Source organism: Lonchura striata, chromosome 8 (assembly GCF_046129695.1).
Source record: "Lonchura striata isolate bLonStr1 chromosome 8, bLonStr1.mat, whole genome shotgun sequence".
Classification (NCBI taxonomy): Eukaryota; Metazoa; Chordata; class Aves; order Passeriformes; family Estrildidae; genus Lonchura; species Lonchura striata.
In genome coordinates this window covers 970,695-993,501 of record NC_134610.1, presented here as the reverse complement: position 1 = coordinate 993,501, position 22,807 = coordinate 970,695, and the positions used below count along the sequence as shown (strand labels likewise).

Sequence of the window (22,807 nt, the reverse complement as noted above, 5' to 3'; positions counted from 1 at the left end):
GGAACAGCCTGAGGATCGGGGAAGAGCCTGAGGATCAGGGAACAGCCTGAGGATCGGGGAACAGCCTGAGCATTGGGGAACAGCCTGAGGATCGGGGAACAGCCTGAGGATCAGCTCCGAGACAGATCCAGCCTGCACGGGCACGGCTGGCACCTGCACGGGCACAGCCAGTCCCACCAGGCTCCCCCCAAACCCCCAAACTTTCCTTTTTGCTCTCACAACTCCTGAAGGGAGGTTGCACAGGTGCAGCACTGGCAGAACCAGAGGACACAGCCTCAGCCACGTCAGGGAAGGTGCAGGGTGGATATTAGGAAAAGATTTTTCACAGAAAGAATAATAAAGTGTTACAGTGAGCTCATGGCACTCTATTTCCCCTTCCCCGGGACCCTGTGACTCTGATCAGATAACCCTGGACTCTCCTTCCTGCCCCAACGGGAGAGCCAGGGAAGCCCACCCTGTCCAAAGGCTCTACAGACCCCTGACATTTCCTATTCTCTTTTGCCCCACTCTCCACATGGACATCACAGAATAAAGTGAGCTGAACCAACATATTTGGGGTAAGAGCCTCTTTTGGGAATCTTTGCCATCTCCTGATATTCCTCCCCTCCCAGCCTCGGACCTCTGTGCTGGCTGATATTCAGGGGCTGTGCGAGGGGGAACATCAGTTGAATTGTCTTCCCAGGGAGGTGGTGGAATCCCCACCTCTGGCTGTGTTTAAAAAGCCTGGCCATGGCACTGGTGCTGTGGTCTAGCTGAGGTGTCAGGGTTGGACTGATGGTCTCAGAGCTCTCTTCCAGCCCCGTCATCCTGGGATTCTGTGGAGCTGCAGGGCTGCACTGGGGCACCGTGGTTTGGCTAAGGATCCAAGGCCGAGCGGATCCCCACGGTCTGGCTGGGCACTTTGGTCAAACCGGGCAGAGCAGCTCGTGTGAAGCTGCAGCCCAGGTCTGCCTGAGGAACCAGGCACGGGCTAACGCTTCGCTCCTCTGGTCACTGCAGAGAATCTGCTCCGAGAGGCCCAGGAGCCGCAGCACTCCTGCCCCTGCTCCGGTCAGGCACCGGGAATGAGTCCCCAGGTTCTGCTGGGCAGTGAGCAGGGAATGGCCCTTCTGGGAATGGCAGCTCTGCTGCTCCCCTGGCCTTCAAACCCTGCAGGACAGACACACAGGCAGGGTCCCAGCTTCACACCCTGCAGGACAGACACACAGGCAGGGTCCCAGCCTCAAACCCTGCAGGACAGACACACAGGCAGAGTCTCAGCTTCAAACCCTGCAGGACAGACACACAGGCAGGGTCCCAGCCTCAAACCCTGCAGGACAGACACACAGGCAGAGTCTCAGCTTCAAACCCTGCAGGACAGACACACAGGCAGGGTCCCAGCTTCAAACCCTGCAGGACAGACACACAGGCAGGGTCCCAGCCTCAAACCCTGCAGGACAGACACACAAACAGGGTCCCAGCTTCAAACCCTGCAGGACAGACACACAGGCAGGGTCCCAGCCAGCTGCCCCTGGCTCCTTGAGCTGCCCAAGGCCACACTGGAGCACCCTGGGGTAGTGGAAGGTGGCCTTCCCAAAAAAAAAACAACAAACACCACCAAAAAATCCCCGCAAAAACAACAAATAACCTCATTTTTTAACTCGTGTCCTTTCCTGCTGAGATAAAGGAGGTGGCCAGGCCATGCCTTTGCTAGTCCAAGTAGTGCAGGAATATTTCAACTCGCTGCTCCCACAGCTCCACCAGGGAAATGTTCCACAGGGATCTCCCCTCCAAGCCCCTGTGCCCCAGCCCTGGCTGTGCAGAGAGCCTTTCCTGCCTCCTCAGCCCCAAAGTTCAACTCCTCGGGAGCGTTTTTCGTGATTTAACTGCTTTTGACTCATGGATGTTTCCAGCAACTGCCCTTTGGAAACCTGGAACTGGAATCTCTCATTAGTCAGATTTTTCTGCCTTCTGCAGGGAGCAGCAACTGCTGCTGCAAAATTGTTTATGAACAGTGAAAAAAAAGACATGGATTTCACACATGGCATCAAAAAAGGAGGGTTTTCATCACGAGTACAGCAAATATTCACAGGGCTGGGGAGCAGTGCTGCACCTGCAGCAGGAGTGTGCTGGGGAATTTTTTGGTCAGCCCTGACTGCTCTCCATATGCAAGGAACAGAGAAATTGGAAATATCCTATGCTGAGCACTCATCCTGCCTTTTACTCCCAATACTTGTATGTGTGCGAGGAAAACGCTAACTTTTTTTAGAAGTTTTTTGCTGATTTTTGGCCTCAAGTTTACATTTAAAAAAAAAAAAAGCAAAAAGAAGATCCCCTATTCCTATTAATAAACGCAATTAAACTGCAAGCTAGAATGTTAATTCTGGCTCTTAGTGCTTCCTAATCTGTTCTCTTCCCCTCCAAAAACAGCTCCAGGACGAGGCTCTGTCCTTCTGGAGCAGGTGTCTGAGATCCCAGAGATTCCAGCACCCTTTATCCCGTTATGTCCTTTGTCCCCACGCCCCCCTGCAGCTTCACACGCATCCCTGAGAGTGCCACTCTCGAGGGCCAATGGCCATTAACAGAGAGTGCTAATTGCATCTGGAGGCGAGACTGGCTGGCTGGGCCAGGAAGGAGAGGGAGGGGAGAGGGAGAGAGGGAGAGGGGAGAGGGTGAGAGGGAGAGAGGAGAGGGTGAGAGGGAGAGGGTGAGAGGGAGAGGGTGAGAGGGTGAGAGGGAGAGGATGAGAGGGAGAGGGTGAGAGGGAGAGGGTGAGAGGGGTCCGTTCTTTGTGCCCCGGCCCTGCTGGCCCCATTGGCCCCGGGACAGACACACAGCCCAGCATCTCCCCGGGACAGACACACAGCCCATCCCAGCTCCTCAGGACAGACACACAGCCCATCCCAGCTCCTCAGGACAGACACACAGCCCAGCATCTCCCCAGGACAGACACACAGCCCAGCATCTCCCCGGGACAGACACACAGCCCATCCCAGCTCCCCAGGACAGACACACAGCCCATCCCAGCTCCTCAGGACGGACACACAGCCCAGCATCTCCCCAGGACGGACACACAGCCCATCCCAGCTCCTCAGGACGGACACACAGCCCATCCCAGCTCCTGCCCGGGGATGCTCAGGGATGCCCGGGGATGCCCGGGGATGCCCGGGGGCTGCCCGGGGCTGCAGCGGAGCCTCCGTTCGCGGCGGCTGAAGCGGCCCCTGCCCCTCCCTGCGCTCTCCTCGTCCCGCGGCACGAACGCGAACCGGGAGGGGAGAAGCGGCAGCCCGGGGTGCCCGCGGCGGGGCAAACACCGAATAATGCACCGGGAAACAAATCAAACCCGGGCGCTTCGGGGAAGCAGCAGCCGCACGGGAGCCTCAATCGTGTGGACACCTCAGAAACTGCTTCTGTTTCCGCGCTGATCAGCGGGGAGGAGAAGTTTGCATTTTCACAGAGCCAGGCTGTGCCCGAGAGCTCCGAGCGCCTCGGGGCAGAGGGCTCCGTGTGCCCGGGGAGCTCTGGGCTGGGAGGGACCACGGAGCCCCTCTGCCCCAAAGCCCTGCTCCCCCGAGCATCCCCTCCTGCCACCCTGGCACCTCCTGGCACGCCTGGCCACGGGCACCGAGTGCCTCTGCTCCCTTTCGGGAGAAAAGGCTCCAGCAGCTGCTTTAGAAGTTGCATTTTGAGCTGTAGCGTGGGCTTGGTACCCAACAGAACCCTCAGAGCCGCTCCCCAGCAGCCGAAGGCGCTGCAGGGCTCCTGCAGTCACACTCGGGAGGAAAAACGCTGTAATTAGCGCGTTACGGGCGTCTATTTCGAGATGCACGAGGTCGGAAAGCACAAAAAACTATCGCTGCAATAACTTCTGCTGCTCCAATCCCATCTGAAAAGCCCAGAGCTTGCTGCTCGGCCTTTCGAGGCTCGTGTTTGTGTTCCAATTTTTCCCACGTATTTGATGACGCCTGTTTTGGCCGGCAGAGCGGCCAGACTCCCTTACGGAGCAATTAGTTACACAAGGAATTAATTATAGCAAAAGCAGATGAGAGCAGCACTGAAAATAACTCGAGGTCAGGTTTGTGCCACGTACGGACTTGACGTCATCCGACAGGAGACCCCAAAAAGAGCCTTCCAAGGGAGCCCAGCCCCAGGCACCGCTCGGTGCCCGCTGGCAGGGCTGGAGCCCCCGGTGGGTCTGGCTCTTCCTGCCAGCGAGGAGGTTCCAGGAGCAGAAGATTCCCAGACCTGAGGAACTGCACTTTGTCCTGGAGGAAACCTGCCCCATCCTGTAATTACAGCTCGCCAGGCCAACAAAGCCTGCCCCCCTCCATCTGCAGCCTTGGAACTCAAGGTGCCGCTCCAGCTCTGCTGTTCCCAAACATCTCCCGGAGTGTGGGATGAATCCCCTGAACAAAGCAGGGAGGAGCTGCCAGTGCTGCCCGGGGCTCTCCTGCTGGAGCAGCCCCACTCGCCGAGTTCTGCACATTCACAGAAAGAACATTGGAAAGGTATTTCATTTACCCCTCTCAAACAAGGATCCCTTCTCCAGGCCTCCTCCAACAGCGAGAGCAGCCAGAGCTGATGGGCTCAGGCCCCATGGGGGGGTCCCTCACACCCCCAGCCTTATCCAAACCCCTCAGCACCCACGGAGGGGAGGGAAGGGCTGATGGACACAGCAGGAGCAGGCAGGGCAGGGCCACCTGCACAGGAACCCTGCCGGTCCTTCTAAACAGCCAGGCGGAAATTGAATCAAAAATAAAAAATGTACCTGTTGGAGAGAGCCCAGAGGAGCCACAGAGCTGCTCCAGGGCTGGAGCCAGGCTGGGAGAGCTGGGAATGTTGCCCTGGAGAAGGGAAGGATCCAGGCAGAGCTCAGAGCCCCGGGAATGTTCCCCTGGAGAAGGGAAGGATCCAGGCAGAGCTCAGAGCCCCGGGAATGTTCCCCTGGAGAAGGGAAGGATCCAGGCAGAGCTCAGAGCCCCGGGAATGTTCCCCTGGAGAAGAGAAGGATCCAGGCAGAGCTCAGAGCCCCGGGAATGTTCCCCTGGAGAAGGGAAGGATCCAGGCAGAGCTCAGAGCCCCGGGAATGTTCCCCTGGAGAAGGGAAGGATCCAGGCAGAGCTCAGAGCCCCTGGCAGGGCCTGAAGGGCTCCAGGAGAGCTGGAGAGGGACTGAGGACAAGGGATGGAGGGACAGGAGCCAGGGAATGGCTCCCACTGCCAGGGGGCAGGGACAGCTGGGAGATTGGGAATTGAGAATTCCTGGCTGGGAGGGTGGGCAGGCCTGGCACAGGTGATTCCATGGATGCCCCTGGATCCCTGGCAGTGCCCAGGCCAGGCTGGAGCAGCTGGGACAGGGGAGGTGTCCCTGCCATGGTACTGGGTGGGGCCTGGGGTTCCTTCCAGCCCAAACCATCCTGGGGGTCCATGGAGCAGCAGCAGCTCAGGAATTTCCCCATCCCAAAGCCCTGGAGCAGCAGGCAGAGCTCCCTGCAGGGCCCCCAGGCTGGCACGTCCCCTCCGTCCCCTCCATCCCTTCCATCCCTGCTCTCACACCCCACTGAGCCCCTCCAGGTGAAGTCCTTGGGGCTGGGCTCTGCTTTTTTTGGTGTGTTTTGGGATTTTGGATTTTAATCGTCTTCTTTAACATTTTGAGTTCACTTGTGCCCAAATCCAGCTCGGCCCCAAAGCCAAAGCAGCTAGGTTCCATAAACATTTACTGCTGACACTTATGTTGCTGAGGATTTTCTCCTTCTACAGCTTTATTTTCCCTAAAAAGTTGATTTTTTTGCACTGCTCTAACTCAGAAAAGTTTAAGGGCTTTTTTGGGAGATATTTTATTTCTCCCCCACACCACTGTCTGGTTGGAATCTCTTCTTTCCCCTTTGGAAGTCAGGTACATCTAGAGGCGAGGCAGAGAAGTGCCACATGGTAAACTTAAATACAGATGTGCTCTCCCAACACCCGAAATTAATCCATTGTTATTCCACCATTCAGGAATCCAATGACTCCTAACCATAATTTAGCTAAGATCAAGTGTAAAATCTCTTTAATAATACCCGATACATCCTCTATCCTGGAGATTATATCCTGCATTTGCAGGGCATTGACTCCATAATCTAACAGGTCTTTTCCATCTCTGACTTCTATTAGCCTATGAATTACAACAAAAGGACCATTAGGCAAACCATAATTGTGGAAACAGCCTCTGACACGTGAGACTAACTCCTGCCATGGCAGGGGAAACTAAAATTAAAACCCCGACAATTGAAGGGAGAGCATTCCCCTTATCCAAGCGTTAAGCCACTCGATTAAAGCCAGGAAACAAAACTCGGTAAGTCACAGAAAAGGCATTTTCCCCCCGCATCCCTCTGGAGAAAAGGCTTTGGGCAGCACAGCAGGCGCTGCTCTGTCCCTGCAGGAGGGACGGGACCGGGGCTTATTTGGGATATTTTCCTTTTCTGCCGCCTCTGCCCAACCCGACTCGTCCTGGAGCCGCTCCTGCCAGGGAAAGTGCCATCCTGCCCGGAGCTGCGCCCGAGGGCAGGGCAGGGCAGCCTGGGCAGGACAGGCGGCCTCAGCAGCTCCGGCTGGCACCCTCGGAACGGGCTGGCACCCTCGGAACGGGCTGCGGCTCTGCGAGCCCCGCCGAGGCACAGCCGGGCTCCGGAGGGAGCCGCACGCTGCAGCTCACCGGGGCTCCTCCCGGGCACGGCTGCCGGGGCTCCCGGCCCCTCCCGGGCACCGCCCGGCCGCGGGCAGCACGCTCCTTCCTCCCCAGCATCATCCTCCCGCAGCACTGCAGCCCGGCCCACAGAGCCCCCTGCCACCCTCCTGGCCACGGCAGGGACACGGTGGGCACTGGCCAAGGGGCCGGGATGCCCACCAGGGCTGTGGGTGGGCAGGGGGCACTGGCCAAGGGGCCGGGATGCCCACCAGGGCTGTGGGTGGGCAGGGGGCACTGGCCAAGGGGCCGGGATGCCCGCCAGGGCTGTGGGTGGGCAGGGGGCACTGGCCAAGGGGCCGGGATGCCCGCCAGGGCTGTGGGTGGGCAGGGGGCACTGGCCAAGGGGCCGGGATGCCCGCCAGGGCTGTAGGTGCCCAGGGCAGCTCCAGCCCCGCTCCCTGAGCTCCCAGGCTCCTCACCCTGCACCCAGGCCTCGGTGCCCAGCACAGAGTGAGCCCCACAGCCAGGCAGGGGGCAGCCCGTGGGTCACCCCAGTGCCATCCCAGCAGGGTGGCACTCACCCGGGCTGGGATCAGGGATCAGGATCAGCAGGGTGGCACTCACCCGGGCTGGGATCAGGGATCAGGATCAGCAGGGTGGCACTCACCCGGGCTGGGATCAGGGATCAGGATCAGCAGGGTGGCACTCACCCGGGCTGGCAGGAGCAGTGTGGCAGCAAAGGACTCGCAGCTGGGCAGTGCCCCCAGCCTGCCCCTTCTGGGTCCCTCTCTCAGAGAGGCTTTGCTGGGACACTCAGAACTTCCAGCACGTTCCCAGTTCTGGGCTGTAATCCATCCCGGAGCTCGGGCTGCAGTGGCTCGGCATCTTCTGCACCAAAAGAAGCAACCCCTGGTTCATTTTTCCCTCTCCCTGGAGGAATATCTCCACAGTAGTGATCCCTGGGAAATATCATTAACAAACTTGGGAGGAGCAGGGGCTGGATACACGGAGCCAGGGTTCCCTGCTGGATACATGGAGCCAGGGTTCCTTGCTGGGAGCACGGAGCCAGGGTTCCTTGCTGGATGCACGGAGCCAGGGTTCCTTGCTGGATACATGGAGCCAGGGCTCCTTGCTGGGAGCACGGAGCCAGGGTTCCCTGCTGGATGCACGGAGCCAGGGTTCCCTGCTGGGAGCACGGAGCCAGGGTTCCCTGCTGGGAGCACGGAGCCAGGGTTCCCTGCTGGGAGCACGGAGCCAGGGTTCCCTGCTGGATTCACGGAGCCAGGGTTCCTTGCTGGATGCATGGAGCCAGGGTTCCCTGCTGGATACATGGAGCCAGGGTTCCTTGCTGGGAGCACGGAGCCAGGGTTCCTTGCTGGATGCACGGAGCCAGGGTTCCTTGCTGGATACATGGAGCCAGGGCTCCTTGCTGGGAGCACGGAGCCAGGGTTCCCTGCTGGATGCACGGAGCCAGGGTTCCCTGCTGGATGCACGGAGCCAGGGTTCCCTGCTGGATGCACGGAGCCCAGCACAGACACGTGGCAGTGTCCCGGGCCTGCTCAGCCTCTGGTCCCACAGAAATGAACCTCTGCAGCTTCCCGTGGCACGGGCACCCCTGGGATCACCGTGCCAAGGGTCCTGCCCGGCCCTGCTCCACTGACCCTGCAGCTTCCTCCCCGAGACCTCTCCAAAGGCACAGAGAGAGGTCTGGAGCTCATTTTAGCACTGCCTCACTAACAGCAGGGGCTTTCTCCTGGTAACTTTGTCATTAAGTCATATTTTGCTTGCAAATCTGTTAAAAATGCAACTCTAACCCAAACCTATTTTATGGAATATGCATTTCTCATCGTGGCCCTGGTGCTCACTTAGAGGTGAGGAAAGCATTGTGAACACATGAACTGTATTTGTTCATGTCAGGAAATGTAATGAAATAAAAATGTAACAATTCTCTCCATTCTGTAACTTCCATCCTCAGGAATTAGCACAAAGAATCATTTTTACACAGGTTTTTAGGAGGAAAAGACAAAGATGTGACTTGAAATTAATTTGTAATAGGCCCAGGTGTGGTTTGTTGTCATGTGGTTTGTTGTCCTTCTTTGTGCTCTGTTACACAGGAGATTATTCATGACATAAATATTATGGATGTATGAACTCGGGGTGCTGTTCTTTGGGGCCCTCCATCATTCACAGTTTATAAATATTTATATAAAACGTTGTGATGCTGCGCTGAGCAGCCCCGAGTTTCAGCAGTTTGTTGATGCCACACACTCACACACCTATGGCTGCAAAATTCCTCACCGGACACTGGAAGTCACATCACTCAAAAATCACATCCACGCTCTTCAGCCATGCCCAGGGAAATGCCCAATTTTACAGAAAAGAGGAAAAAGCGTGCAAGAAGAGTCCCTCCATGGCAGCTCCAGGGAAAGGCTGAGCTCTGAAATGGAGTCCTGAGCCTGCCCCACTGCAGAGACAAAGCTCAGAGGGCCTGAGGCAGGAGCCCCGGGTTCCTGCTGTACTCAAAACCCCGTGCCAGCCTTTCTGACAGCAGCCAGGCAGAACGGGCTCAGCTGGGATCCCAAATTCCCGAAGTGGCTGCCCGGGATGCTCACCCGGCACACGACCCTGACCCAGCTCCTGCAGGAAGGGCTTGGAGCCCCACAGAGCCACCCAGCCCCAGGGTGGCCAGGGTTGGAAGGGACCCGACCCCAATTCCAGCATCCCGGCTCGCTCCGAGCCCTGCCCAGCCCGGCCTGAGCCCGTCCAGCCTGGGGCAGGCTCTGCAGGCTGGCAGGGGCTGGCAGCCGGGGCCGTGCCAGGGCAGGGCGGGCAGAGCCAGGCTGGCAGGGAATCCTGCAGGAACGCTGGGTCCGTGCTCAGGAGGGCAGGGCTGTGCCCCCACACCTGCAGAGCCCCGAGCAGAGCAGTGTCCCCTGCCCCTGCACCTCGGGGAGTCACCCTGGGCACGGGGGGCTCTGGCCCGGGCTGTTGGGGTGCAGCATCCCTGCCGAGGCAGCACGGAGTGCAGCTGGCAGCAGCAAAGCCACCCCTGTGCCCCCGGCTGGGCTCCCACCTTGACCCCAGCCCCGGGACAGTCCCTCCCCAGAGCCAGGACACTTCCAGAGGGGCTGGCAGTGCCAGCTCAGGCTCAACCCCTGAGCTCCTTGTGCCCCTTTGTCTCTCTGCGGGGCTGGGGCAGGGCCTGCCTGTCCCCCAAACCCACAGAGTGTCACCAGGGCCAGCACTGGCCACCCACAGCCCGGCCCTGCCCTCCACCAGCTGCCCTGCGGGGTGGGACCAGGCAGAAAAGACTTTTTGCTGTTTGCTTCATCCCCGTGGCACAGCAGCTCTGGCTGGGGTGCTGCAGCTCACTGTGGCATTTGTATGGAATGTTAACATGAAATAATAATTAAAGTTTTGGGGTTTTCTTTGTAGCAAAAATCAAATTAGTCAAGAAAAAGGAGGTAAGGAATGCTATTTGGTGTTTGTTAACACACGCGAGCTCCTGTGCCTTCGGTAAGGCTCACGACAAGCAGGAAATCTGGGTTTGGCAGTGCTGCAGGGCAGAGCCGTGCTGTTGAAGCCATTCATTCAGCAGAGCACCAGCACACACAGCAACACCCAGGGCCTGCCAAAAACCACCCCAGTGCCCTCCACAGCTGCGCAGGGGCTCCAGGCTCCAGCCCCCGAGGGGGCACACAGAAAGCTGAGTGTCCACACACAAAACCTGGGCAAACACCACTCAGCATCCACCCGAGCTAAACTGCTCCACCTCGCCCAAGGAGCTCAGCTGGAAACGAGGAGCTGGGCAGGAAAGGCTGAAGTGACCAAAACACCAGTTTTACTGCAGAAATTCTCATCCCAGTGGCGGTCCCCAAGTTCCAAATGAGATTTGGTTTTTCACAGAGAATTTTAAAGATTGGAATAAGAACTCGAAGTTCTCCGAGTAGACAGGAGGCCTGGTCAATGGCATGTGCTGCTTGCACTGCTCCAGAGGCAGATTCCCCCCGAGTCCCTCATCCTGGCACCTTCCCTGGCACAGCAAAGAGCAGGAGCCAGCCCAGACCTCCTCCCTGGCTCCTGCAGCGCTGCCTGCTCGTGTCCCACCCCACCAAACAGCTCCTGGGGGATGCTAAGCGGTGCTCCAGCTCCCTCGGGATGCTCAGCGGTGCTCCAGCTCCCCCGGGAGCTGCGGGCCGGACAGGCTGCCCTGGAGGAGGCACAAATCACCTGGTCCATCCAAAGCAGCTCTCCTGGCCACCCTGCACCCCAAAAACATGCAACAGTCCCTTCAAAATGCAGCAGTGCCACTGCTCTGATAGACACGTACTTTGAAATAAGATAAATTAAACAAACAAACCCACAAAGCTCGAGCTTCTCTACGCTGTGCCACAGCAGCAGAGAAGGAAACTCTTCACTGCTAAACCAGGGGAGCAGAGGCGGGAGGAAATCGGGAAAAGAGAGAAAGCACACCACATAGGAAATGTCAAATATGTCAAAACATTCATGAATACCAACATCTCCCTCTGCACCATCCCCAGCTGCAGAGGTTACTCAGGGCTAACGCTTCAGCAAGTGCAGATTATGCAGCACAGGGTTTATTTATACATAAAAAATCAGCTACAGGTGCATCCAAGGTGCCTTCTGCGTGCAGCCGGTCCGGGGATTTCTCCCACTAAAGAAAAGCCAGGAGGGTAAAATCGCATAAAACACCAATTTCCCAGCTCGGAGCACCCCGGAGGTGAATTCCTGCCGGCTGCTCGCGGTGCCCGTGACACAGATGGGGATAATTAGGCAAGGACCGAAAGCGAGTGTGCCGGTTCATTCCCAAAGCAGCGGCGCTCCGCTTTCCTCTGCAGGAGCAGCACGGCACCTCCTCGTCCCCGAGGCACCAGCGGGGCGCTCTGTCAGCCCGGTTCGGCGGCACTCGGAGCCCAGCACGCCCGGGCCATCACCACATCGCCCAGACCCTCCGAAAAACGCGGCTGAAATTCAAATGTCACCAGTGGAACGCGGCGGGCAGGGTGAGCAGCCGACACCTGGCCTGAACCCCGCCGCCGTTCCTTTGTGAGCTTTGGAAATCTCGGCGGTTTTGGGGAAACCGTGCCTCGGTGTAACTCCTCAGCCACCCACGGCGGGAGGAGGAGGGTGCCCAGCTCCGGAGAGGAGCAGCGACCCTCCCGTGCCGGGGCTTCTCTGGCAACGCCAGTGCGACCTCCAGACAAAGCAAGCGCGCTCCAGCCTTGCACCTCGGTGTACCAGGGGAGTAACTCCACAGAAAACCGTGCAACTGTGCGAGCAAAACACAAAGTTGGGTCCAAATCAGCCCAGTGGGTTGGTTAGGAATGACAAAGCCTGGAATTCCGAGGGAGCAAACCAGGATGGGTCTGGCTGCTCCTCACACGAGCGGTAACAAATTCCAGCAGCAGCACAGAGCTAGAATAATTAAGATAGCTATTGATCTGGAATATTGCAAGCCCGGAGAAGTGAAACCTTTTAATAAATCCTCCCATTGATACCACCAGTTAAAAATCATCCCTTCAGCTCCGTACTCCGCCTGGAGCTGAACGCTTTTCCCAAGGTCTCTACACAGCGCCCAGCATTTCCTCCTCGCTTTCCTGCCTCGCCAGAGCCCGCAGAGCGCGGCGGGGGAACTGCGGGGGAAAAGCCGAGGCAGGTGTGAAACGGCCGCCCGGGAAGGATAAATTCTGCTTTCCCCAGGTGCAGAGGGTTAAAGCTGTTGGAAAAGTTACTGCAAAGGGCGCTGATTGAAGTGGTGGAAGCAGCTGAGTTCTGGGAGGAATTGGGAGCAGCTGGGGGATATTTAGAGGAGGATCGAGTTGTTAAATTATTTCTATAAACAGGTTTCTGTCTTTCTTTTGTATTTCAAACCCCTTCTATAGCACAGGCATGTACACTTCCATGTTTATTCGCACATATTTAAGGAATGTCTGTATTCTCTCTACATATTTAGGGTATACCTGTATTCCAGGTGCAATGTTTCGGTTAAAGCCACAACTACTCAGCCCGTGCCCGTGGCGATGCCAGGCTCAGGATGAATTAGGCAGCACCCGCCTCTGCCCCAGCCCCGCTCCCTGCGCGCCCCCAGCACCCGCCTGCCGCGGCACCGACTTTTATTCCTTCTTACAACTCTTTATTCTCGGGATTTTTCGCCTGAGCGAGCCGCAAAGCCCCTTCCCGGCAAGCCGGGTTCTCGGGGCTCGCCCGCACCGGGGGCTGCAGAGCCGCGGATCGCAGATCCCCGGCACCCCGGGTGGGATGCCGCACCGGGACGGGGATGCGGCACCGGGAGGGGGATGCAGCACCGGGACGGGGATGCCGCACCGGGTCGGGGATGCGGCATTGGGATGGGGATGCGGCACCGGGACAGGGACAGCCCCGGGACGCTCCCCGCCAGCTGCGGGGAGAGCCTGCCCCTCACCCGTGTCCGTGGGCAGCGCGGGACGCGTGGAACAGAGGAGGAAAAGCGATCCCGGGCGTGCCTCTCCCACCCTCCCACGGGCGTTCTATTGGCTCCCGAGGCGAGAGGCCGAAGTTCCGTCCCTCCGGAACGAACCAGCGGAGTTTGGGTTCCTCCTCCCGCGACACGCGCGGAACCCCCGCGAGCGCATCCCGGGCCCGGCGCCCGCGGGGCTCCGGGCGCGGTGCCGGTGCCCGAGCGCGGTGCCGGTGCCCCGGTGTCGGTGCCGATGTCGGTAACCCGGTAGCGGTGCCGGTGCCCCGAGCGCGGTGTCGCTACCCCGGGGCTCCGAGCGGCGCGGGGCTTTGGGGGCAGCGCTGCCCGCTGCCCGCACCCGCTGTGCTCCCGCTGCCCCCCGAGCCCCTCCGCCGCCGCGGGTTTGGGGATAAAGCGGCTCCGTTAAAGGCGTTTTCCGGAGGAATCGGCCCCCGGGGAAGGGACGCGCCCGGGCGAACGCCGGCGCGGGGGACGGGCGAGGGAGGAGGGCCGGGACGCGCGGTCCGGAGCGGCGGGGACCGAGCGCGCTGCAAGCGGGGACGGACCAACCTCCGAGCCGCGGCTCTTCCTCCTCTTCCTCCCGCGGAGCCGGCGGCACCGAACGGCAGCGGCCGCGGGCAGCGCCGCTCCGGGATCGCCGCACGGGCAGAGGCTTTTGTCCCCTGGGTGCGGCGGGGGCTGGCGGAGCAGCTTCGCACTTCGGCAGAAAGGAGACGAAATTCGATTCGTTTACATGTTTTATTGTTGTAAACATTAAAATTGTCTTTCTCAAAGAAAGAGTTCTCGGGAGAAAAAATAATAATAATAATAATAATAATAATAATAATTATAATAATAATAATCCGCGTTTCTAACTGTCGTACACCATATTAAAAAAAGGCAGCGACTTTCCCGTGTGCCATACCGGGGTATACAGAGAAAAATACTACAGAATATGGCAATATTAAAAATATTACTCGAACATAAAATAATATATTAACCGACAATTTTTAGACATAAAAAAACAAATGGAACAAAACAAACCAAGAATTCAAAGTGCTCAGTAATTTCCAGGGAGTTATGTATAGTATAAGCACTCTGGAAACAGTCAAAAGCTGCTGCATGCAAGATCTGTTTAGCTTTAGACAACAAAATAATCAAGATATAAACTTCTTCTTTAATCAACATCAACAGTACATACAACACTTACAAACAAGGGGTGTCGGGCGGTGTTTACAAACACTATGTGTCCCTTTGGGGGGGATTCCGGGGGGTAACACTTGTGCCCACCTATTTTACAATTGAGAAAATGTTTGAAGCTTAGATAACTACCAGTCTTTATAAAAGCTACCAGACTACATAGTGTCTGAAATACTATTTATAGAATATAGACATTACTGAAATAGCAAGTGCCTATAACATTGTCACCCTGGAATCGTCATGCTTCCCTGGTATGGACAGATTGGATTTTCTTTTTTTTTTTTTTTTTTTTTGATTCTCCTTTTTTTTTAAATTATTTTTCCCAAACACATTGAGCTTTTATTTTTTATAATTTTTTTTAGAATTATTTTCCATGTTTCATCATAAATAGGCACAGAAGATTTTCTTTTTTTTTTTTTTTTTTGTTTTAAAAAGCCAAACTGCATCTGATAAATGTACAAGCCTTCGCCTTCATTAATGGCACGCCACCCACGCAGCGTTTGGGGTTTGGGTATATTACAGCTTTCTCTTACAGCAGAAAACTTTAGTCTTTAGGAGGGGGAGACTCGTGGGTCGCCTCAAGGCTCGCTTTGCCGCCTGAGCCAGGCTGGCTTGTCTCTCGCACCAGAAGTCCTGAATAACAAATTCACTTAGAAGCCGAGAATAAAAAGCTGATACCATGGTGTCTGTGTGGTCCGTGAGCCGCGTCCGTGATGCCCCAGAGCCGAAATGCCCATCGCGCTCTGCTGCAGGAGCCCGCAGCGCTGGCTGGGTGGGAGCTGGCACCCAGGGGTGCTGCTCTGGGCCCAGACCAGCTCCCCTTCAGGCAGCTGGAGCTTCTCCTCGGGTCAGCGGGAGGTGCGGGGAAGAGTCTTAGAAAGGTAAAGTGTCCAGGAAAAGTTTGTCGATTATTGCTGGCGGTGGCACCAAATCCTCCAGTTTCAGGTAGAAAATGCGCTGCAGGCCCTGCGTGCAAAGCGTGCGGAGTTCGGGGAGCTTCCCCAAGAGTTTGGACAAATAGTTGGGGCGATTCAGCCCCCCGTTATTGAAAGTCACGTGGTCTTTGAGACAATTTACGATCTTGTTCTGAAGCTCTTCCACCCGCTTGGGTTCCTTGAGCCCGTGCCTCTCTGCAAGGAGAAGGGAGCGGGACCTTACGGGTCTGGCGCGCAGCAGGGCGGGCGGGGGAGCAGGAGGGGGACACTGACCTGTCACCATGGCCAGGGCGGCGATGCAGGAGAAGGCAGAGATGTCGATGTTCATGTTTTGCAAGTTGGAGGAAAACTCCACGATGGAATCGATCCACTCCCCAAAGCCACGGATGCACTGCAACCGGTGCAGGACCACCCCGTTGCAGAAGATCAGCTTCCCCTCCACGGGGTTGGACCTGGAAGGAAGGGGACAACCCCGGAATGAACTGATGGATGAATGAGAGAGGGAGGAAAATTAGATAGGAAGAGAAAGCAGAGCAAAGGAAAGAAAAAGATAAAATATGAGAATAAAGAAAGAGAGATTGAGCGAAAGGAAGAAAGCAAGAAAGACAGAGAGGGAGAGAAAGGTAAGAGAGGAGAGGAAATGAAAGAGAAAAAAGAACGAGACCAGGAAAGAAATAAAAAATAATAAGAAAGGAGATGATGGGGGAGAAAAATCTAAACAACTAATTACTTGAGGAGCAATAACTGAAGGATTTAAGAGGCACCTAATTACCGAGGAGTTAATAAAATGCAGAGCAGTGGACCTTGAAAGGCTCTCCTCCCTGCCCCGCTCACCTGTACGCCAGGCGCAGCACGAACAGCTCCAGGAAGGCGGACTCGAAGAGCAGGTCCTGGTCCGTCTTGGGGAGGTCGGTGAAGCCGGGGATTTTTTCCGCCCACCCGCGGATGATCTCCATGGAGCCGGTCAGGAGATCGTAGAACTGCTGGATGTGCTGGGTGTCGTCACCGCTCAGCTGGTAGTCGGGGTTAGCCTGGAACTGGAAATTCATTTTAAAAAGCGCTTAATGAGGTTCTCTAAAGTCTATAACCCGTGAAATTGCTCACCCCGTCCCTGGCCGGGGAGCGGGCTGGGATAACAATTAAAGCTCTCTCTGACCGGTGAGGAAATTAGATGTTCCGGGGCAATTAATTCGATTAGGAACGGCGCTCCGAGGCCGCCGCTCTCCGTGCGCGGGGGGCCCGATCCCGGGGCGGCGCCGGCGGGGCCGAGCCGAGCCCCCGGTCCCGGCGGCGCCGAGCCGAGCCCCCGGTCCCGGCGGCGCCGAGCCGAGCCCCCGGTCCCGGCGGCGCCGAGCCGAGCCCCGGTGTCCCCCCGCGGCGGCCGCGGGGCCGGCGGCTCCCCCTCCCCGGCGGCGGCGGCGGGGTCCCTCCGCGAGCTCGGTGCCGCTTACCCGGGAATAGTCCAGGCTGGTCATAGCCGGGTTGGAGTCGACATGGGCTCTCACCAGCGCACTGATCAGACTCACCGGGGGAGAGGGGGGAGAAGGCTCCTGGGGGCTCTTCGGTTTGGACGGCAAGCGGCCCCGCCGGCCTTTTAGGCTGTCTGTGCGCACCACTGCAAGAGACGGGGGTCAGGCGGCGCCGGCCCCGCGGGCACGGACGCGCGGACACCGGGCACCGGCCACACGGACACTCACCCTCCTTGACCATGCCGACGGCCAGGCACTTCTGGAAGCGGCAGTACTGGCAGCGGTTGCGGCGGCGCTTGTCCACCGGGCAGTTCTTGTTGGCCAGGCACACGTACTTGGCGTTCTTCTGCACCGTGCGCTGCGGGCCGGCCGGGCAGCGGCTCAGCGCCGCCCGCCCTGCCTGCAGCTCCCGCACCTCCCTCTCCCCCTGCTTTCCTGTTTCCCTTCCGCCCCTTCATCTTCTTTTCCGTTTTCCCGCTTTGTTTTTCTTCCCGTTCCCCTTCATTTTCTGCTCTCGCTTTCATTTTTCCCCCTTATCTTATTTTCCTTTTTTTACCTTCACGTCTCCTCTTTTTTACCTTTATATCCCTTCCTCTTTTTCGCCTTTCTTCTCTTCTCCCTTTTAATTTTTTCCTTTCTATTATTCTCTTTCCTTCTTCTGCCTTTTAAGATTTATTTTTATTTCTTGATTTCCTTTCCCTTTTTCCCTCTTTATTTTTATTTCCTTTCCGCCTTTATTTAGTTTCCCTTTTTTTCCCTTTTATTTCCTTTTCCTTCTTCCCCCCCCCCCTTTCCTTTCTTTTTTTTTTTTCTTTTTTTTTTTTTTTTCCCAGGGCATTTAACAGGAGAAAATTGACAGCGTTAACATCCAAGCTAACCTCGCAGCTCCTAGCCGCGTTTTATATGCCAAGAGGAGGGAAAGAGACGCTCGGTAAATACAAATCCGTGGGCATTCATATTATTTACATTCCTTGGAGACCTCCTCTATTTAAAATGATAAGATTATTCAATCAGGATGGCGAAATAAAGAGATCACTTAATTTTACCGCGGGGAATTCCGTTCCACATGGTTAGCTCAGACGCGGTTCTCTGTCCTACCCGATTTCCATCCCGGCTCCCCCGCCGCCTCCGCGGGCCCCGCCGCCGCCGCCCCGCCCGGGCCCCGCGGCCGCCGGGCCCCGCTCACCTTGAAGAAGCCCTTGCAGCCCTCGCAGGTGCGCACGCCGTAGTGCTGGCAGGCCGCGTTGTCGCCGCACACGGCGCACAGCCCCTCGTTGGACGGGGAGCCGCGGGACGGCGGCGAGGGCGCCTGGCTGTCCAGCAGCTGCGGCGCGTGGCCCAGCGGCAGCCCCGGGAAGGCCATGGAGGGCTGCTTGCGGATGGCGCCGGGCACGGCGAAGGGCTGCCCGTCCACGCCGTGGTGCGGCCCGGCCGGCTCGGCGCCCATGGGCACGTGCAGGGCGCCGTCGAAGCGCATCTGGCAGCTGGACACGGGCGTGCCGGGCGGAGACTGCTTGAAGGAGAACAGCGACAGGCGGGACACGGGCGTTTTGCGCTGCTCCAGCATGTGCGTGGTGGCCACGTAGTTGGGGTGGAAGTTGTGCAGGGAGCCGGGGTCGTCCCACACGGGGCCGTGCTGCACCTGGAAGCCGGGCGTGGAGGGGGTCGGGGGCGACGAGGGCTTGTAGTAGACGGAGCCCGAGTGGGACATCATCTCCTCGGACTGCGGGGGCAGGTGGCCGTGCTGCTGGTAGCCGTGCATCTGAATGTCTTCCACCTTAATGGAGGACTGCTGTCCGGACAGGGGCATTTGGTACAAGCAGGGGGGCTTCACGTCGTAGCTCGTGTTGTAGTTGTCCATAAAGGTACTGAAGCTGGGGAGAGAAGTGGTGGCGGTGATTTCGGTGTTGGTGAGGTCCATGCTAAACTTGACGAACTCCGGAGTTAGGAAATCGGAGCTGTACTCTCCCGAGGAGTGGTAGCTGTAGCTCTGGGAGGCCGGGCTGGCTCCTTGAGGCGAGGACCCATACTGAGCCTGGACGCAGGGCATGGCTGCGAACGAAACAGCGGCAGGTCGGCTCGGCCCGCGCCGCCCCGCGCCGGGCACCGGCGGCCGCGGGCCGAGCGCCGGGACCCCCGGCCCCGCCGGGGCCGCGGAGCCGCGGGGACGGAGCAGCACCAACCTTCAGCCGAGGGAGCGGCGTTTTCGGGGCAGCCGAGGGCGGACAGCGTCGGAGCGCGGCGGGGAGCGAGGAGTCCGCGGGGTCAGAGCGCGGCGGCGGCTCCAGCCTGCCCGGCGCGACGGCTGCGAGAGACACACGGAGCGGCCGGTGAGCGGCCGGACACACGGACCGACACACGGACCGACACACGGAGCGACACACGGACCGACACACGGACCGACACACGGACCGACACACGGACCGACACACGGACCGACAGGTGAGCGGCTGGACACACGGACCGACACACGGACCAACACACGGAGCGGCCGGACACACGGACCGACACACGGACTGACACACGGACCGACACACGGAGCGGCCGGACACACGGACCGACACACGGAGCGGCCGGTGAGCGGCTGGACACACGGACCGACACACGGGCCGACACACAGACGCGCCGGCAAGTGGACGGACACACAGACCGACACACGGACCGACCGGTGAGCGGACGGACACACGGACCGACGCACGCACCGACACACGGAGCGGCCGGTGAGCGGACGGACACACGGACCAACACACGGAGCGGCCGGCAAGTGGACGGACACACCGACATACGGACCCGCCGATCGGGCAGCAGGGGCGGCTGGTGCGGGGACAGACACACGGACCTGGGGTGGGGAGCAGGCACATGGACCCGCCGGTCAGGCAGCCCCGGCGGGGAACTGACACACGGACGCGCCGGTGGAGGGACAGACACACGGAGCCGCCGGCGCGGGGACCGATACACAGAGCCGCCTGATCGCGGACAGACAGACAAACGGAGTCACCTGAGCGCGGACAGACAGACACACGGAGCCGCCTGAGCGGGGACCGACAGACAAACGGAGTCAGCTGAGCGCGGACAGACAGACACACGGAGCCGCCTGAGCAGGGACCGACAGACACACGGAGCCGCGGGCGCGGAGCCCGGCTCTGGGGGAGCCCCGCCTGCGGAGCCGCGGGCGGCGGGAGCGGTGCCGGGGCAGGGCCGCCCCGCGCCCCTCGCGGAGCCCGTTCGGGCTCGGCTGGGGCTCTTTTCTCCCTAACCGGGCGGGAGGCTCCCCGCGGGCGGGCTGTCACCGGCACCGGCTGCTCGGTTCCCTTCTCCACGCCCTCCTGGAAACCGCGGCGCGTCCCTCGGGAGCGCGGGCGAGGCGCGGGGTTCCCGGCGCGGCGGCGCCGGCACCGGAGCGGGGCGCGGGTGACAGCCAGCCCGGGCGGACCGGGCGCGGGACGGGACGGTCGGGGCGCACGCCGCGGCTCGCGCGCGGGACCCGCGGCGGGAGGGGCGGCGGGAGGCGGAGCGGCGGGCACTCACCGGGAGCGGCGGCGCGGCGGAGCGGCGGCGGCGGCGCGGGCGGCCGGACTGTGCCCGCCCGCAATGTGCCTTTGTTTATGTGGCCGCGGCCGCCGCCGGCCAACGCGCGCCGCGAGCCCCGCGCGTCACCGCGCGTCAGCGCCGCCCGCCAATCGCCGCCGCCGCCGCCCCGCCCCGGACACGCCCCCCGCCCCGCCCCCCGCGCGCGCCGCCGCGCCCTTCGCCGAGCCGCCGGGCCGTGACGTCACGAGGAGGGGCGCGCCCCGGCCACGCGCGGGGCTGGGGAGGGGGCGTGGCCTGATTTGCATATAGGGCGGGGCCGATCCGCCCCCACGCGCGCGTCACCGTGACGGGAACCCCGGAATGGCGCGCGCGGCCGGGGAACGGGGAACGGGGAACGGGATGGGAATGGGAATGGGAATGGGAATGGGAATGGGAGTGGGAATGGGAGTGGGAATGGGAGTGGGAATGGGAATGGGAATGGGAATGGGAATGGGAATGGGAATGGGAATGGGAATGGGAGTGGGAATGGGAGTGGGAATGGGAATGGGAATGGGAATGGGAACGGGGATAAGGATGGGGATGGGGACGGGGATGGGGATAGGGATGGGGATGGGGATGGGGATGGGGATGGGGATGGGGATGGGATAGGGATGGGATAGGGATAGGGATGGGGATGGGGATGGGGATGGGGATGGGGATGGGGATGGGATGGGGATGGGATGGGGATGGGATGGGGATGGGGATGGGGATGGGATGGGGATGGGGATGGGATAGGGATGGGGATGGGGAAGGGGACGGGGATGGGGATAGGGATGGGGATGGGGATGGGGATGGGGATGGGAATGGGAACGGGAACGGGAACGGGGATAAGGATGGGGATGGGGATGGGGATGGGGATGGGGATGGGGATGGGGATGGGGATGGGGATGGGGATGGGGATGGGGATAGGGATGGGGATGGGGATGGAATAGGGATGGGGATGGGGATGGAATAGGGATGGGGATGGGGAAGGGGATGGGGATGGGGATGGGGATGGAATAGGGATGGGGATGGGGAAGGGGACGGGGACAGGGATGGGGAACGGGATGGGGACGGGGATGGGGATGGGAATGGGAATGGGAATGGAAATGGTAATGGGGATGGGGATGGGGATGGGGATGGGAGTGGGAGTGAGAATGGGAATGGGAATGGGAACGGGAATGGGGATAAGGATGGGGATGGGGATGGGGATGGGGATGGGGATGGGGATGGGGATGGGGATGGGAGTGGGAGAGAGACGGGAATGGGACAGGGCCAGGAATGGGACAGGGCAGGGAATGGGAGAGAGCTGGGAATGGGACAGGGCAGAGTTGGGGACAGAGCAGGGCTGGGGACAGAGCCAGGCCAAGGCCACAAAAGGAGTGCAGTGTGCCCTCGCTTCCACTGCCCACCTGCATTTTGTGTATTTTATTTTATTAGTGTTTTATTTTATTATTAATTTAATTTTTATTTTATCATTCTCTTTCTTATATATATTGCATTGGTTTTATTTTATTTTTATTTTGGATTTATTTATTGTAACATTTTGCATTTTAGTTATTTCTGTTCTTTTTTTATTTCTTATTATATTAATTTCTATTTTTTTAATGTCTATTTATTTCATTGCCCAATTTAATTCATTATTTTGGGGGCTCTATTGGCATTTTTGGGGTCACACAGTTACACCCCGAGTCTCCGGCACACGGGGCTCTCAGAGCAGCATTTTTGGGGTCGCTCAGCACAGGAGGAGCTGGGCCGGCTGCCCTCGGCTGCAGCACCGCGGACCCTCGGCCTCAGTCCCACCCCAGCGTGGTCCAGCCCACAACCCCACACCAACTCCCAGCCGAGGCCCTTTCAGGGCTAAGAGATACACCTAATTACCATAGCCTTAGAATAGATGTAATATAAATTTCATTACTCACTTAAAAGTTCTAAAGTTAACAGCATAAACTTGAAGTTGAGTAATTAAGTAATCCTTATATAGACACTTATTAAAGTATTTATACATATTATCTTAAATCTACATCTATCATTTTGCCAATTAAAATTAGGACTTTAATTGCAATTAAGTAATTTAATTGCCAATTGAACAGCAAAATTGCTAAGTGACTAATTTTAATGCCTATTTTAATTACCAATCATGACTGGGGAGGGAGCTAATCAAGCAGTATCAGAGTAATGATGTGAAAAAAAGCGGAGAACAAACATTCCAGACAGCACGCTTTTCAAAAAGATCTCCACATTCCATGAGTGCAAACACAATCACGGGGCGACGCTGGGTACAAAGGGGGTGTTCGGCCACGGGCACCTCGCTGTGCTCCGGGGGATGCCAGGGAGGGCTCCGTGCCCTGGCTCCGCTCGGGGCTGGCACCGGGGCGGGCACCGGGGATGGGAGTGGGGATGGCAGCAGGGTTGGTCCCTCAGCCCGGGCTGGCACTGGGGCTGGGAGCGGGGATGGCAGCGGGGCTGGCACCGGGGATGGGAGCGGGGCTGGCACCGGGGATGGGAGCGGGGCTGGTCCCTCAGCCCGGGCTGGGCTCCCGTGGGAAGCG

General features: G+C 58.7%; 1 protein-coding gene across 1 annotated transcript; it reads right to left on the bottom strand.

Moving 5' to 3' along the window:
• Positions 1-13,842: 13,842 nt before the first annotated feature.
• On the bottom strand, positions 13,843-18,982 carry NR4A2 (nuclear receptor subfamily 4 group A member 2). The gene is made up of 7 exons (XM_021545685.3): positions 18,890-18,982; positions 17,893-18,758; positions 16,935-17,064; positions 16,689-16,852; positions 16,072-16,274; positions 15,511-15,689; positions 13,843-15,432 (listed from the first exon to the last, which is right to left on the bottom strand). Exons 2-7 carry the CDS (start codon positions 18,754-18,756, stop codon positions 15,176-15,178), a joined length of 1,797 nt encoding a protein of 598 aa, XP_021401360.1. The 5' UTR covers positions 18,757-18,758; positions 18,890-18,982; the 3' UTR covers positions 13,843-15,175.
• Between the last annotated feature and the right edge of the window lie 3,825 nt (positions 18,983-22,807).

Excerpts from the sequence above, each read along its gene's own strand:
- NR4A2 (XM_021545685.3), bottom strand. The coding sequence starts at position 18,756 with ATGCCCTGCGTCCAGGCTCAGTATGGGTCCTCGCCTCAAGGAGCCAGC. Across the intron at positions 17,065-17,892 it reads GCTGCAAGGGCTTCTTCAAG|CGCACGGTGCAGAAGAACGC; the intron begins GTGAGCGGGGCC and ends GCCGGCCCGCAG. Across the intron at positions 16,275-16,688 it reads CCAGCCTGGACTATTCCCGG|TTCCAGGCTAACCCCGACTA; the intron begins GTAAGCGGCACC and ends ATGAATTTCCAG.